Source organism: Teleopsis dalmanni, chromosome X, assembly GCF_002237135.1.
Source record: "Teleopsis dalmanni isolate 2A chromosome X, ASM223713v2, whole genome shotgun sequence".
NCBI classification, from domain to species: Eukaryota; Metazoa; Arthropoda; class Insecta; order Diptera; family Diopsidae; genus Teleopsis; species Teleopsis dalmanni.
In genome coordinates, this window is record NC_051848.1 from 97586153 (window position 1) to 97601107 (window position 14955).

General features: G+C 33.7%; 1 protein-coding gene across 1 annotated transcript; it reads left to right on the forward strand.

The window, feature by feature from the left end:
- The first annotated feature begins 3374 nt into the window (after nt 1-3374).
- LOC119688766 lies at nt 3375-11338 on the forward strand. The gene is made up of 7 exons (XM_038103435.1): nt 3375-8959; nt 9918-10016; nt 10070-10222; nt 10282-10478; nt 10541-10774; nt 10839-11087; nt 11166-11338. Exons 1-7 carry the CDS (start codon nt 3375-3377, stop codon nt 11336-11338), a joined length of 6690 nt encoding a protein of 2229 aa, XP_037959363.1.
- Nucleotides 11339-14955: the final 3617 nt, after the last annotated feature.

Below are 14955 nucleotides of genomic sequence, written 5' to 3' on the forward strand. Positions count from 1 at the left end.
CCATATCCACTATCTGTGAATGACTTTATAAATGTTGAAATTAAAAAAATGCTAAAAGACGGTATAATTCGTCAAAGTAAGAGTCCATACAGCTCACCCGTTTGAGTTGTACCAAAAAAAGGAATAGAAAGAAATGGAACACCAAAACTAAGAATGGTGATTGACTTCAAGAAATTAAATGAACAAACAATTTCGGATAGGTATCCAATACCTGATACCAATGTTATTCTTTCCAATTTAGGAAAAGCATCATATTTCTCTACAATAGACTTGGAATCGGGATTCCATCAAATTTTAATGAAAGAAGAAGACATTGAGAAAACAGCTTTCTCAATAAATAATGGTAAATACGAATATTTTAGACTACCATTTGGGTTAAAAAATGCTCCTAGCATTTTTCAAAGAGCAATGGATGATATATTACGAGAATATATCGGAAAAATTTGTCATGTCTATATAGACGACATTATAGTATATTCAAATTCCTTAGAGGATCATGAGATTCATTTACAAAAAATAATAAAAACCCTAAAAGATGCCAACATGAAAATTTCACTCGAAAAATCTAAATTTTATCAACAAGAAGTTGAATTCTTAGGATATATAGTCTCCTATAATATAATTAAAACCGATCCAAAAAAGATCGACACAATAAGCAATTTTCCTATTCCTCAGACATTACGTCAATTAAGAAGTTTTTTAGGAATGACAGGTTATTATAGAAAATTTGTAAAAGACTACGCGTCAATAACTAAACCACTTACTAAATACTTATCTGGTGAAAATGGAAAAGTTTCACAACACATGTCAAAAAAAATAAAAATCAATTTAAATGAAGATGCAATTAATGCAGCAGTTAAATTGAAAAACTTATTATCAAACGAAGTAGAACTGGCACAACCACATTTCAATAAAAAATTTATTCTCACTACCGATGCTTCTAACATAGCAATCGGCGCAGTATTAAGCCAAGAAGGCAAACCAATCACATTTATTTCTAAAACATTAAATTCTACAGAGCAAAATTATGCTACCAATGAAAAAGAGCTTTACGCTATAGTATGGTCTTTAAAGACATTAAGAAATTATCTTTACGGAGTTTCCGATTTGGAAATACATACCGATCATCAACCCTTAACTTTTGCGGTATCTACCCGCAACCCCAATGCTAAAATGAAAAGATGGCACTCATTTATTGAGGAATTTGCCCCAAAAATAATTTATAAACCAGGAGCTACCAATGTAGTAGCTGATGCACTTTCAAGGCAATACTTAAATCACATTTCGGAAGAATCTTCCTCTATAAATACTCAGCACTCAGCTGAAAGTAGTGATAACAACATCATTCAAGAAACAATGAAACCCCTTAATCAATTTAAACAACAAATCCTATTGAGCAAAGCCTCATTTACTATCCATGAATCAAAAACGACATTTGGAAGAATTAAACATATTATTGAGTATGATACTCCTGAAAATTTACTTACTATATTAAAAGATTATTTACAACAGAAAATAACAACAGCAATTCATTGTACTATAGAGGATCTTTATGAAATTAAAAATATGTTACTAAACAATTTCAATACTAAATTCGTATATACAAAACTATTTCCAATTGATATAGTCAATCTTGATGATCAGGCAGCCATAGTAGAACAAACTCATATTCGCGCACACCGCAAGTATAAGGAAAATGTGAAACAAATTCAAGGCAATTATTATTGGCCTAAAATGAATGATCATTTCAAACAATTTGTTAGAAATTGTGAAATTTGTAATAAGAACAAATACGACAGGCATCCGCAAAAAGCACCAATTGGCGAGGCTCCAATTCCTAAGAAAGAGGGGGAGCAGATTCATATAGACATTTTTTTCGCCCAAAAATTAAAGTTTCTCACATGCGTTGACGCATACTCGAAATATTTAGTAGTCAAATTAATTGACGACAAAAGTAAACTTGATGAAAAAGTATTATAAATTTTTGCAAAACTTTCCTGATATTAAGAAAATAACTTGAGATAATGAGCCAGGTTTTACAACAGCTCAATTTAAATCTTTAATGCAAAGATTAAACATTCAGGTATATCACTACGACCCAAGGCATAGCACTACTAATGGTCAGATTGAAAGGGTTCATTCTACAATAATAGAAATTACAAGATGCATTAAGCAAGAATATAATTTAATAAGTGACGTTGAATCTATCTTCAGAGCTGTTCAACAGTACAACAAAACAATACATTCTGTCACAAATAAAAAACCAATTGATATATTTTTCAATAAAATAAATCATGATAATTGTCCAATTTGGACATAAATGTTAAGCTTATATTAATTTTTAGTATAAATAAATATCAATTAAAATAATTATTTGTATTAATATTTGTATTATTTGTATTATTGTATTCAGTATATGTATAAATAAGTATGTTAAATTAGTGTCTTATGTTGTTTTGGTTGTTGGATTTAATTGTGTTATCAAATATTTTAGCAATGTTGCTGGCTCTCACAACTAAATATTCGCACGCTATCAGCGTGCCAGACGTAACATGATGATCTTCACACGCCACTGTGCAAGGTTGATAGGCATCATGTTCGTTTTCTTTGATCGTGTGTTCGTTGTGAGTTGCAGCAATAGGCAAGCCGCTGCGACAATTCTGTTGTTCCCACAGGTGCAATATGAGTTGGCGCATGGCACAAGTGATAACACATTTAAGTCACCAAATTTGTGAAGCAAGTTGGTATATGGCAAAATACATATACCAGCTTGCTGACTGCATCAAATTGTATAAGCATAGGAAATGCACATATTTTCCACGAGTGTCCTTGGCCTTGAATGTTCAAAGTCCATCGGATAACAAATCGTGGGAACTAGGTGCATTTGCTCTTTTACCATAAGCTTAGTGTTAAGCATTTTGTATAAAAACACAATATTTTGTAATAAATCATTCATTCAATACAGAACAGCCCTTGCGTTTTAATTAGTTCAAGTGCTTATTAAAACTCAATTGCAAATAGGTTCAAGTGCCTAGTTGCTCAAAAAATATTGTTATTGTTTGAATCCACCTGAAGTTGGTTTTTTAAGTGCCAAATTCAGACCTTGCAATAGGAACTGGTTCAAGTGCCAGATTCCTAATCATAAGCAACACTGAATCGATTCAAGTGTCGATTCAGTTTCAATAAGAAACGACTTATTGAACATTTTTGGTGACCCCGACGTGATTCACCGTAAGGATCACGTTTTCATCAATCCTGTGAACCTGCTCAGAAGGATCACGTTTTCATCAATCCAGTGAACCTGCTCAGAAGGACCACGTTATCATCAATCCAGTGAACCTGCTCAGAAGGGTATTATTGCTGTATTTACAACCATGGAAGTCATGGCAGAATTGATTGCCAAACAATCAGAATTGGGAAAACAAATCCAACAACTGATCACTAACTTCAAAAAGGACTCAAAAGAGAGGAAGACATCCCCTCGATACTATGAAGAGCGTATTAGGCGACTCAACGAATTATGGGAACAATTTGACCATAACGACACACAAATCAGGAATTTGCCAGATTTGGATACGAGCGTTGCATATTTTACCAGCAACTACTTTCAAGAAATCAAAGAATTATTTGAAAAATATGAGCAGATTTTCGAAAATGAATTATCAACCAAAATACCTCCAACACCTTCCTCAAAGGAGTCAGCAACGACAGCACGTCAACCGATGCCGTCACCGAGGGAAGGACAATATAGCACAAGTATAACAAGAATGATACACAAGCAAGGTGCAATTTGTGTATCACTGAAGCGACTCATAGCAGGCATCAATCGTCAAACAGGCGTTCAGATGAAATCCTTTTATGAAGTGAATATGGGAAGAATTGAGAAGCTATGGAATGAGATTGAATCCATTAATTTTGAAATTTGGGAGTACACCAACAATCCGACTACAGTGGGATATAAACTCGATGAGTATCTCGAAATAGAAGAATTGGTTCAGTCAACTTTAATTTCGTTAGCTTCAATGAAAGCAAATAATGAACAATTACAACAAGGAATCAGTAAACCAGACAGCGCTGGGATATCACTGCCTAAGGTAACAATACCAAAATTCGATGGCGATTATTTGAAGTGGTGTCAATTCTATGATTTGTTCACCGAAATGATTCACAAGCAGCAGCTTTCTAACGCTCAAAAAATGTGGTATCTCAAAGGTAGTTTAACAGGAGAAGCAGAAGGTTTAGTCCGACACCTGTCAATAACCAACGAGAATTATCAAACGGCATGGAATTTGCTACAAGAACGATATCACAACAAAAGAATTATTGTAGCAACAATCATTCAAAGAATTCTAAATCAACCAATAATATCAACCAATCCTTCAGCGACAGAAATAAGGACACTCCATGATGTTACTTTTGAAGGATTGCTGGCACTGAAGAATGTGGGACTCGAAACTGATTCATGGTCGCCGCTACTGCTTCATAGTTTGCTCCTCAAACTAGATAAGCAGACTCGCATTTTGTATGAACAGTCGCTGACTCATCCAAGAGAGATTCAGTCGATTAAGGAGTTCATGATTTTCCTGGAATCACGATTCCAGTCCTTAGAGGCGATTGGTTATAGGGAGAAGCCATGCTCAGCAAAAACCCTTGCCACAACGATGGGAAAGGCAAATATATCAACCTGTAAGATCTGTAATAATGGATCACATCCGATATATTATTGCAAAACATTCTTGCAATCAACACCACAAGGTCGTATCAAGACAGTACAAAAACTTAGACTGTGCTTGAACTGCTTACGTACAGGCCATAGGGCAGCAGAATGCAAAAGTTCCCGGTGCAACAAGTGCAGCAAGAACCACAATTCGTTGTTGCACTTATCAGAGTCTTCCAAGACAACACACAAATCGATCAATGTCAAATCAGATTCATTGGTTGAGAAACCTGGTCATCAACCTTCTACTGTAATCACAGCATTAACACAAAATAAGGGATACGTTCTTCTTAGTACAGTTAATATGAAAATAGCTACGTTTGATGGTGATTTCATTGAGTGCAGAGCAATACTCGATTCTGGATCACAAATAAACTTAATCACAGAAAAACTGGCAAGAAAATTAAAATTGCAGTTACACTCATCACCGTTATGGATAGAAGGAATTGGTAGAAGCAAAAGGGACACAAAATACAGTGTGACAACAAAAATTCAGTCTCGAATTAATGATTTCAATGTAAATATCAACGCATTCGTGATGCCTCGAATTATCTCAGCCCAACCAACACAGTGTCTGGACACTTCTGGTTGGTCAATTCCTCAAAATATAAAATTGGCTGATCCAGACTTCGCGAATCCAAATCAAATTGACTTATTAATTGGAGCAGAATTCTATCACAGCTTTTTATCGATTGGTCAAATCAAAATAGGTGAGGGTCTACCTGCACTTCAGAACACGGTTTTCGGATGGATATGCAGTGGCAAAGTTAGCAACGGTAATCAAAAATTACTTACCTGTGGCATGTGCAGCGAAGCTGACGACGAAGCATTGGATAATATACTTACTAAATTCTGGCAATTGGAGGAAATCAATCAAACGGATGACAAATTCACTGATGCAGAAAAGAAATGTGAAGAATCTTTTGCTCAAAATACTCACCACAATCATGAAGGGCGATTTGTCGTGAAACTACCATTTAAGGAGGATACAACTGTTCTTGGTGAATCCATGCAGATGTCGATGAATCGATTTTTTAGTCTTGAACGTCGGCTGTTGAAGAATTCTGAACTAAAGAAGATGTACGTTGACTTCATGCGAGAGTATGAACATCTCGGCCACATGGAAAAAATCAATCAGGATGATATAATGCATCCACATTACATTTTGCCACATCATTGTGTAATCAAGGCAGATAGTACTACAACAAAGCTTCGAGTGGTGTTTGATGCATCTGCAAGAACATCAACCGGAGTCTCACTCAATGATATCATGCATAATGGTCCAGTCGTGCAAACCGAACTCTCATCCATTTTACTGCGTTTCAGGAAACCACGCTTCGTTTTTACAACAGAAAAGATGTATCGGCAGATACTAATTGATCCAAGAAATGAATATCTTCAAATCATTATCTGGCGAGAGTCACCAGAGGAAAACTTGTGCTATTACAAATTAAAAACGGTAACGTATGGCACAAGAGCAGCGCCGTATCTGGCAACTAAGTGTCTACAAACCCTGGCCAGAGAGCATGCCGTTAAATTTCCGCTTGGTTCCGCTACACTCAGCAAGGATTTTTATGTCGATGACGGTTTAAATGGCTCAGACAGTCTCACGGAGGCAATTGCAACAAAGGATCAACTTATTAAAATATTGGCGACAGCTGGTTTCAAACCTCGCAAGTGGTGCGCAAATAATGCCCAATTACTTCAAGGACTCGCTCCAGAAGATCAAGAAGTTGATCTCGATGTCAGCAGTGAGTCACATAAGACAGTAAAAACTCTAGGCCTTATCTGGCTACCAAAATCTGATCAGTTTTCAATAAAAACTAACGGACCTATACACAGCAAAATAACAAAGAGGACCGTAAGTTCCGAGTTGGCGCACATTTTTGATCCACTTGGATTAATGGCTCCCGTAGTAGTGAAGGCGAAAATATTTGTTCAAAGATTGTGGCAGTTAAAACTTTCGTGGGATGAAGCTCTGCCTGCTGAAATGCATACTCAATGGACCCATTTTCGTCAGAGCTTATGTGAAATAAACAATGTGAAGATTCCACGACATATATGTCATCATAAACAACCAAGGAATACTCAGATTCATGTATTTACTGATGCCTCCGAAAGGGCCTATGGAGCTGCCATTTACATCAGAGCCGAAATGACTGATCGAACTATCTCAGTTCAGTTACTTTGTTCAAAATCACGCGTCGCTCCATTAAAAACGCAGACAATACCAAGACTTGAGTTATGTGCGGCTTTACTAGGAGCACAATTGGTAGTAAAGGTAAAAAAGGATTTGGAATATGAACATCATCCGATATTTATGTGGACTGATTCTGAGATAACATTGCATTGGATCAATTCAGAACCATCAACATTCCAAACTTTCGTTGCTCATCGTATCAGTAAGATTCAGCAATTAACACTAAAGGAACAGTGGAGGCATGTCAATACTAAACAAAATCCAGCTGATCTATTATCCAGAGGTGTAGATCCAATTTACATTCAGAAGAATGCAATGTGGTTTTATGGGCCACTTTTCCTTCATGGAAATCAAGAATGCTGGCCCCAACCATTCCGTCAGGAATTGATAACATCCGACCATATACAAGCGGAAGTCAAAAGGAAGGTACATGTGCTTACAATTTCACATGATGATGAACTAATCAAAATGATTTATACGATAAGGCATGGAAACTCATTCATAAGGTTGCAACGAATTCTTGGCTATGTGTTGAGATTCATCAAAGGGTTACGTAATAAGAGCAAGCACAACGACATCAATTTGACACCATTAGAACTGGATGAGTCATTACTCATAATTATAAAAGCCATACAGCTAAGTGATTTCAATGAAGAACGACATCAACTCTTAAAGAAAAGGGATCTAAAGGGAAGCAGTAGTCTCCACGGACTTTCTCCATTTATCGATGATAGTGGCGTCATCGGGGTTGGAGGTCGATTGACGTCAACACATCTTACCTACGATGCCAAACACCCCATGCTGCTGCCATATAACGATCCAATAGCTAAGCTCATAATGAAACATTTACATGAGAAGGGACTTCACTGCGGACCGCAAACATTATTAGCCCAGTGCAGGCAGCGATTTTGGCCAATAAAAGGCAAGATTATGGCTCGATCCATTGTGCAACATTGTGTACAATGCACTCGAGTACGCCCACACATGTTCAAACAAATCATGGGCAATCTACCAGCTGACAGAGTCCAAGCTCAAAGACCTTTTTTCAACGCAGGTGTGGACTTCTGTGGTCCCATATGGATACACCACAAAATTAGAGGCAAAAGACCATGCAAAGCGTACATCGCAGTGTTTTGCTGCTTCTCCACGAAGGCAGTACATTTGGAAGTGGTTAGTGATCTCACCACAGATGCATTCTTAGGCGCTTTGAACCGGTTTACGTCAAGAAGAGGTCGATGTCAGAACTTATATTGTGACAACGCTACTAATTTTGTGGGCGCTAAAAATCAAATGAACGAGTTAGCTGAAAGCATTCACAGCACAAATGCTCAAAACAACATAATAAGATCCTGTTCAGCTCAAGGAATTGTTTTTCATTTTATACCTCCGAGAGCACCACATTTCGGAGGATTATGGGAAGCTGCTGTCAAATCAGCTAAATATCTATTGGTGCGAACTATTGGCAACGTGTCACTCACTTACGAGGAATTGGAAACAGTGGTAACCCAAATTGAAAGTATGCTGAACTCCAGACCAATAACACCGTTGTCATCAGACCCAAATGACCCGGCTGCCCTCACACCAGGACACTTCTTAATAGGAGAACCGCTAACAGCCCTTCCAAGTAGGTCAGAAACTACAACCAAACAATCGCTTTTAACCAGGTGGAAGCTGGTGAATCATCTAAAAAACGAGTTCTGGTCAAGATGGTCAAAGGAGTATCTTAATGAGCTACAGTGTCGCACTAAATGGAAGGACCAATCACCTGACGTCAAAGAAGGAATGCTGGTAATCATTCAAGAAGACAACGCTCCTCCGCTTCAATGGCCTCTGGGCAGAATCATCAAATGCTATTCCGGTAATGATGGAAGAATCAGAGTTGTAGATGTCAAAACGAAAAACGGGATTTGGAAGCGTCCAATACATCGGCTAGCACCATTATTGTCGGAAGATTGTTCAACCCCCATGATGCAACTTGGTAGATGTGATGAAGAAAAGCCTAGAAAACGAGCAAAACTCAACAGCAACATGCAATGTCCGAGGTCGAAGTAGCAGAAGAGGATTGACTGGCGTCAACGGGGGCAGAATGTCCAATTTGGACATAAATGTTAAGCTTATATTAATTTTTAGTATAAATAAATATCAATTAAAATAATTATTTGCATTGTATTTGTATTAATATTTGTATTATTTGTATTATTGTATTCAGTATATGTATAAATAAGTATTTTAAATTAGTGTTTTATGTTGTTTTGGTTGTTGGGTTTAGTTGTGTTATCAAATATTTTAGCAATGTTGCTGGCTCTCACAACTAAATATTCGCACGCTGTCAGCGTGCCAGACGTAACATGATGATCTTCACACGCCACTGTGCAAGGTTGATAGGCATCATGTTCGTTTTCTTTTATCGTGTGTTCGTTGTGAGTTGCAGCAATAGGCAAGCCGCTGCGACAATTCTGTTGTTCCCACAGGTGCAATATGAGTTGGCGCATGGCACAAGTGATAACACATTTAAGTCACCAAATTTGTGAAGCAAGTTGGTATATGGCAAAATACATATACCAGCTTGCTGACTGCATCTAATTGTATAAGCATAGGAAATGCACATATTTTCCACGAGTGCCCTTGGCCTTGAATGTTCAAAGTCCATCGGATAACAAATCGTGGGAACTAGGTGCATTTGCTCTTTTACCATAAGCTTAGTGTTAAGCATTTTGTATAAAAACACAATATTTTGTAATAAATTCATTCATTCAATACAGAACAGCCCTTGCGTTTTAATTAGTTCAAGTGCTTATTAAAACTCAATTGCAAATAGGTTCAAGTGCCTAGTTGCTCAAAAAATATTGTTATTGTTTGAATCCACCTGAAGTTGGTTTAAGTGCCAAATTCAGACCTTGCAATAGGAACTGGTTCAAGTGCCAGATTCCTAATCATAAGCAACACTGAATCGATTCAAGTGTCGATTCAGTTTCAATAAGAAACGCCTTATTGAACAAGTACCATAGAAGAAACATCATATAGAATGATTAATCATTTGAACAACACTTTACCTGATAATGGATCTGCTGAAGTGGAGTTAAAAGAAATTTTTTCAACGTAAGATTTTATTTAATTTTTGTGAGAAACTAACAACAATAGTTTTTTTATAGCTATGCTGTTGATATAATTGCTTCAGTTATATTTGGTTTAGAGACAAATAGTTTTGAAGACCCGAATAATTTGTTCCTTAGTGTAAGCCATAAAGCCAATGAACCGACATTAAAAGCTGTGCTTCGAAGTACTTGCCAATTTCTATATCCAAAGTAAGTACTGAGGAATGTACACAATTGATTATAAATTTTAAAATTAATTGAAAATTCAGTTTAGAAAAGTTCTTTGTAATGTTGGGTTGGACTGAGGAAGCACCAGAAACAATGAAGCAAATTGTACGTAAGACTATTGAATATAGAGAAAATAATAATGTTATTCGTCGAGATATGCTTCAATTATTACTACAACTCCGCAATACTGGCAAGATAAGTACAGACGATAATGAATGGTCCGTTGAAACAACAGCAGGTTAATTTAATTATTTTTAAATGTTGTTGTAAAACACAAACTGAACAGAATTTATTACACAGATGCTTTTAAGTCCATGTCTGTGGAAATGATAGCCGCGCAATTGTTCCTGTTTTATGTGGCTGGTTTTGATACAACAGCATCTGCAGTTTCTTTTACAATTTACGAACTATCACAATATCCAGAACTCTTAGCAAAAGCTAAAAAGGAAGTAGAGGAGACCTTAGCGAAGTATGAAGGCAAACTGAGTTATGAATGTGTACAGGATATGAAATTCTTAGATTTGTGTGTTATGGGTACATTTCACTAACAGCAAAAATATTAGTAGTTAGTAGTTATTATGATAAAAATTATTTTTAGAAACTGTACGTAAATATCCTGGATTACCCATATTAAATCGTGAGTGTACAGAAGATTATCAAATACCAAATTCAAAAATGGTCATTAAAAAAGGAACTGGAATAATTATTTCTCTATTTGGTATACATCGTGATCCAGAGTATTTTCCTGATCCATTGCGATATGATCCAGAACGGTTTCTAGAAGAAAATATGAACTACAATCCTGTCGCTTATATGCCTTTCGGCGAAGGACCTCGTCATTGCATTGGTAAGTAGTAATGAGTTTTTTTTTTGAAATTTATATGTATGTAAGTACTAAACTTTAATATATTTTTAATTTTTTTAGCTCAACGCATGGGTAAATTAAATGCCAAAGTAGCCCTAGCTCAAATTATTACAAATTTTGATATTAAAATAAGAGAAAAACCTTCCGAAATTGAAATCGATAATTATGGTGTACCTTTAGTTGCTAAAGGTGGTATAAATGTAAGTTTATCAAAAAAAATAAAAACAAAATAATTTTGTAAATACATTTAAATTAAATTTCTGTTATTTTTCTGTATTTCTGTTAAATTTCTGTAATATATTTTCGTTTAAATAAAAGATAAGAATAGTAAAACATCGGTATTTTTGTTTCTTCATAATAGCTTTTATCTTAAACCAAGTAACTTTTAAAGGTGTTAACTCACAGTTATTCACCCAAATTCTATTTATTTATAATACTCCGCTTAAAGTTTTTTCAATTATTGTTACGAATCAATATAGAAATTTTGTATACATATATTTTTATATGAACTCCGCAAATGTAAGATGACTAAATTCAACTTTTCTCTATTTACAATAGTAACAACCATATGAATGTAAATATGGTATCGGATTTGTAATCTGAACTCTCGGAAACCTATCCTTTGACGTGAGTTTCAAGTTAACTTGTCAAAATAATTTCGAAAAATATAGTGGCAATACATTACAAAGACCATATACACCAGATGAGGTTGTGAGTAAACCATCAACATATGTAGATGGTAACTACTATATATCCATATTTAAACCAATTAGTCTCACTGTTAGTAGTGATAGGTATAATAAAACTGTAAAATATTTTTCGGTAAAAATTTAATAAATAGTTTTGATAAAAGTAATGATCTTTCTTTTTCATAGATTTTAAGAACTCTCAACATTTATTTTGTTTAATTAAGGTTCATAAATTGAAATTAAAATCAAAATTAATAAATTCATTATTTAAAGCTAAAAACAATTTAATATCTAATAATATTGAAAATAATAAGCAATATTACAAGTTCTCGCCATATATTTATTTGAATTTTAGATCACTAATGCTCAATGAGTAAATTTGTTCTTGTCTCAGACATAATCCATATTAAAAATAAATCAAACGCTGAACCAGGTATACTTGACCTTTTAACCTTTTAGTTTCATATTAATTACGTCAAAATGTTCACAGAGAAAATAGAAGAATAGGCTAAACCATCACATTTTATATACCACAAAGAATATAGAGGGCTTTTAAAACTTCCGACAAATGCCATAAAACTGAAACTTCTATAGAAATCACAATTTCTGAAAAAGTCACTTTATGGTAACAATTTTGAGAAGTTGCTTTCCGAGATACTATATACATAACGACTACATAGCCTCAACCGGTAAATTAAGTTTTGGATATAATTTTATTATGCGAAAATTGATAACGCTAAGCTCAGAATTATGCAAGATATTTATATAAAAAAAAACTATTTTGCAAGATCTTATGAAATTTAAAAATATTATCTATAAACTACAAGTACATGCAATATTAAGATTTCTAATCTTATTATTTTGATGTTTATTTAATATACGAAAAGTGTGCTGTAGGTAAAAATTTGTTAAGTCATTTTCTATATTGATAACGAATAAAGTAATTATTTATAAAATTAAAAAAAATAATAAAAATAATTTAATCTGATTGATTGCGAAATTTTAAATTAAAGCTCTTAACTTAATTAGTAACTTAACTCAAAAGAATATAGTATTATTGAAGAAACTTCTTTTTATAGTTTAAAGAAAGTCGAAATGTTAAGGTATGATACCGTTAAAAGTCATCATATTTTCGTCATACCGCTATATATCTCTAAACAAATATTTATATCCCTTTGTTTCCACTTCAACTTTATTGATATGAGATGCACAATTAGCAAATAATGTAAATAAGAAATTTTCATGAAATTAATTTGTATGTAGATAATTTATTTAGCGTTATTCAAGTCATAATTATCATGGACTGACTACATTAACCTCTTTATGTTAATTTCTTCTCTATGGCTACATTGGCAAGTGGGTAGACAATATTTCTTTACAGGGTTCCTTAACGATACTCAATTATCGACTAAGGGTGCTGTTTTACTCACTATTTAGTTAATGACTAAAATAATATGCTAACATGATCTATTGTAATAGACACTTCCTTGAAGCGTATTAGAAATATAGTCATTATTAGATTATACAGTGGAATATTAATACCTCGAATTTCAAGGGAAATGCTAGAAATTTAGCAAATCAATGAGTTTAACAAAAATTTTGATGTATAAAGCATTTAAATCTTAACACTTTGACCTAGAGAAGCATAATTTCTATGTACATTTTTTTCTAATTGTAAAGTCACATTTAAATGAACGCAAGATTTATGATAGATATTTATTGAAACAAATTATGTAGTAGTAGTATTAGTGTAGATATATATAGATATCATTATATTTTACTAACTTCGACTATGGAGTCTATATATATATATTATAAATACCTACTAGGAAATTCTATTTTTTCCAGTTACTAAGTCTAATTAAGTATTTAGAGGCTCAGCAAAAAGGAATGACAATTTTTTGTAACTTACAGAATTACTACTTAACGGGATTCGAGTTATCGAGAGTCTACTGTATTTTTAAACATTCTTTATTTGAAATAAACATATCCAGCTTTACGGAAAACTTAATTTTACTATATCCTGAGTAGTAAAAATGTGAAACCACATTTTTGATGTGAAAACAAGTATGGTAATTAAAGTGGTATCCTATCAAAATTCGTTGTTTTGACCTAAACGAATAGTTTGGTAGATAAAGTGAAAGATGGTTTTGTTAATTTTTATCGGTGTAATAATAATCAATATAAGGTAGGGAGAAGCTTAATATTTTTATATAGTTCTGTGAAAGTATCGTCTATAACCTGAAATGTTTTCTAACAAATTGATTTTAGATAATATATTAAAGTATCATCTTATTTGTTACCTCCTCTTATATCTCTATTACTAAATGTCCCATATGAAAAAATAATTTTCAAAAGACAATATCATAACTTATAAGCTAAGGTCTATTATTAATTCAACAACTGCAGAATATAATCACTTGTCAAAAATCTATGTGACGACATATTTATTATAATAACAATCTTATTGGATTTTCGCAGTTTGTCTTCATTTTTGTTACCAAATCTTTAGTAACGACAATCCATCTAACGACAATCCATATTCAAAATAAGTTATGTCTGTAGAAGTTTTGTGGAGATATTATCAAAAGAAAGATTTATAATTGGTGGTTTTGGACTGAAAATGATATACCTACAAGCTTAATGCATGTGTGGCGTATTGGATTACTCGTAGAATCTAGAATCGATAACAAACAGTGGTTGATTTTTTTTACCTTTCATTAAAACAGGTATTATTCCAAATATATCCTACTAAAGGAATATTGAAAGTATTATGTTATAGTCGTGAGACTTCTGGTAACTCTAGTCCTTCTTATCTTAAGAATAATATTTTGCTTGGTAGGTAGAACAATAAGAACAAATTAAAATTCCACATTCATTATAATAAACTTTCTGCAGCTTTTTCTTTAGATTTTTTCGCTCATTGATATAGTTTATTAGTAATGTATTATTAATTCTATATTGTAGCTTTTAGTACCTTATTGATGAAAAGTATCACCGAAAGACCAAGCTATAAATTATAAGATAATTATAGACTTGCAAACGATTAAAAATGTGGTTAAATAACGATATAAAATTATATTAAAAATAATCACGATCTTTCTAGACACTATTGTATAAAAAGACTGTCGTAAATATTTTTTTAAATTATTGTAACATAT

Excerpts from the sequence above, each read along its gene's own strand:
- LOC119688766 (XM_038103435.1), top strand. The coding sequence starts at position 3,375 with ATGGAAGTCATGGCAGAATTGATTGCCAAACAATCAGAATTGGGAAAA. Across the intron at positions 8,960-9,917 it reads AGCAACATGCAATGTCCGAG|TACCATAGAAGAAACATCAT; the intron begins GTCGAAGTAGCA and ends TTATTGAACAAG. Across the intron at positions 10,017-10,069 it reads TTAAAAGAAATTTTTTCAAC|CTATGCTGTTGATATAATTG; the intron begins GTAAGATTTTAT and ends GTTTTTTTATAG.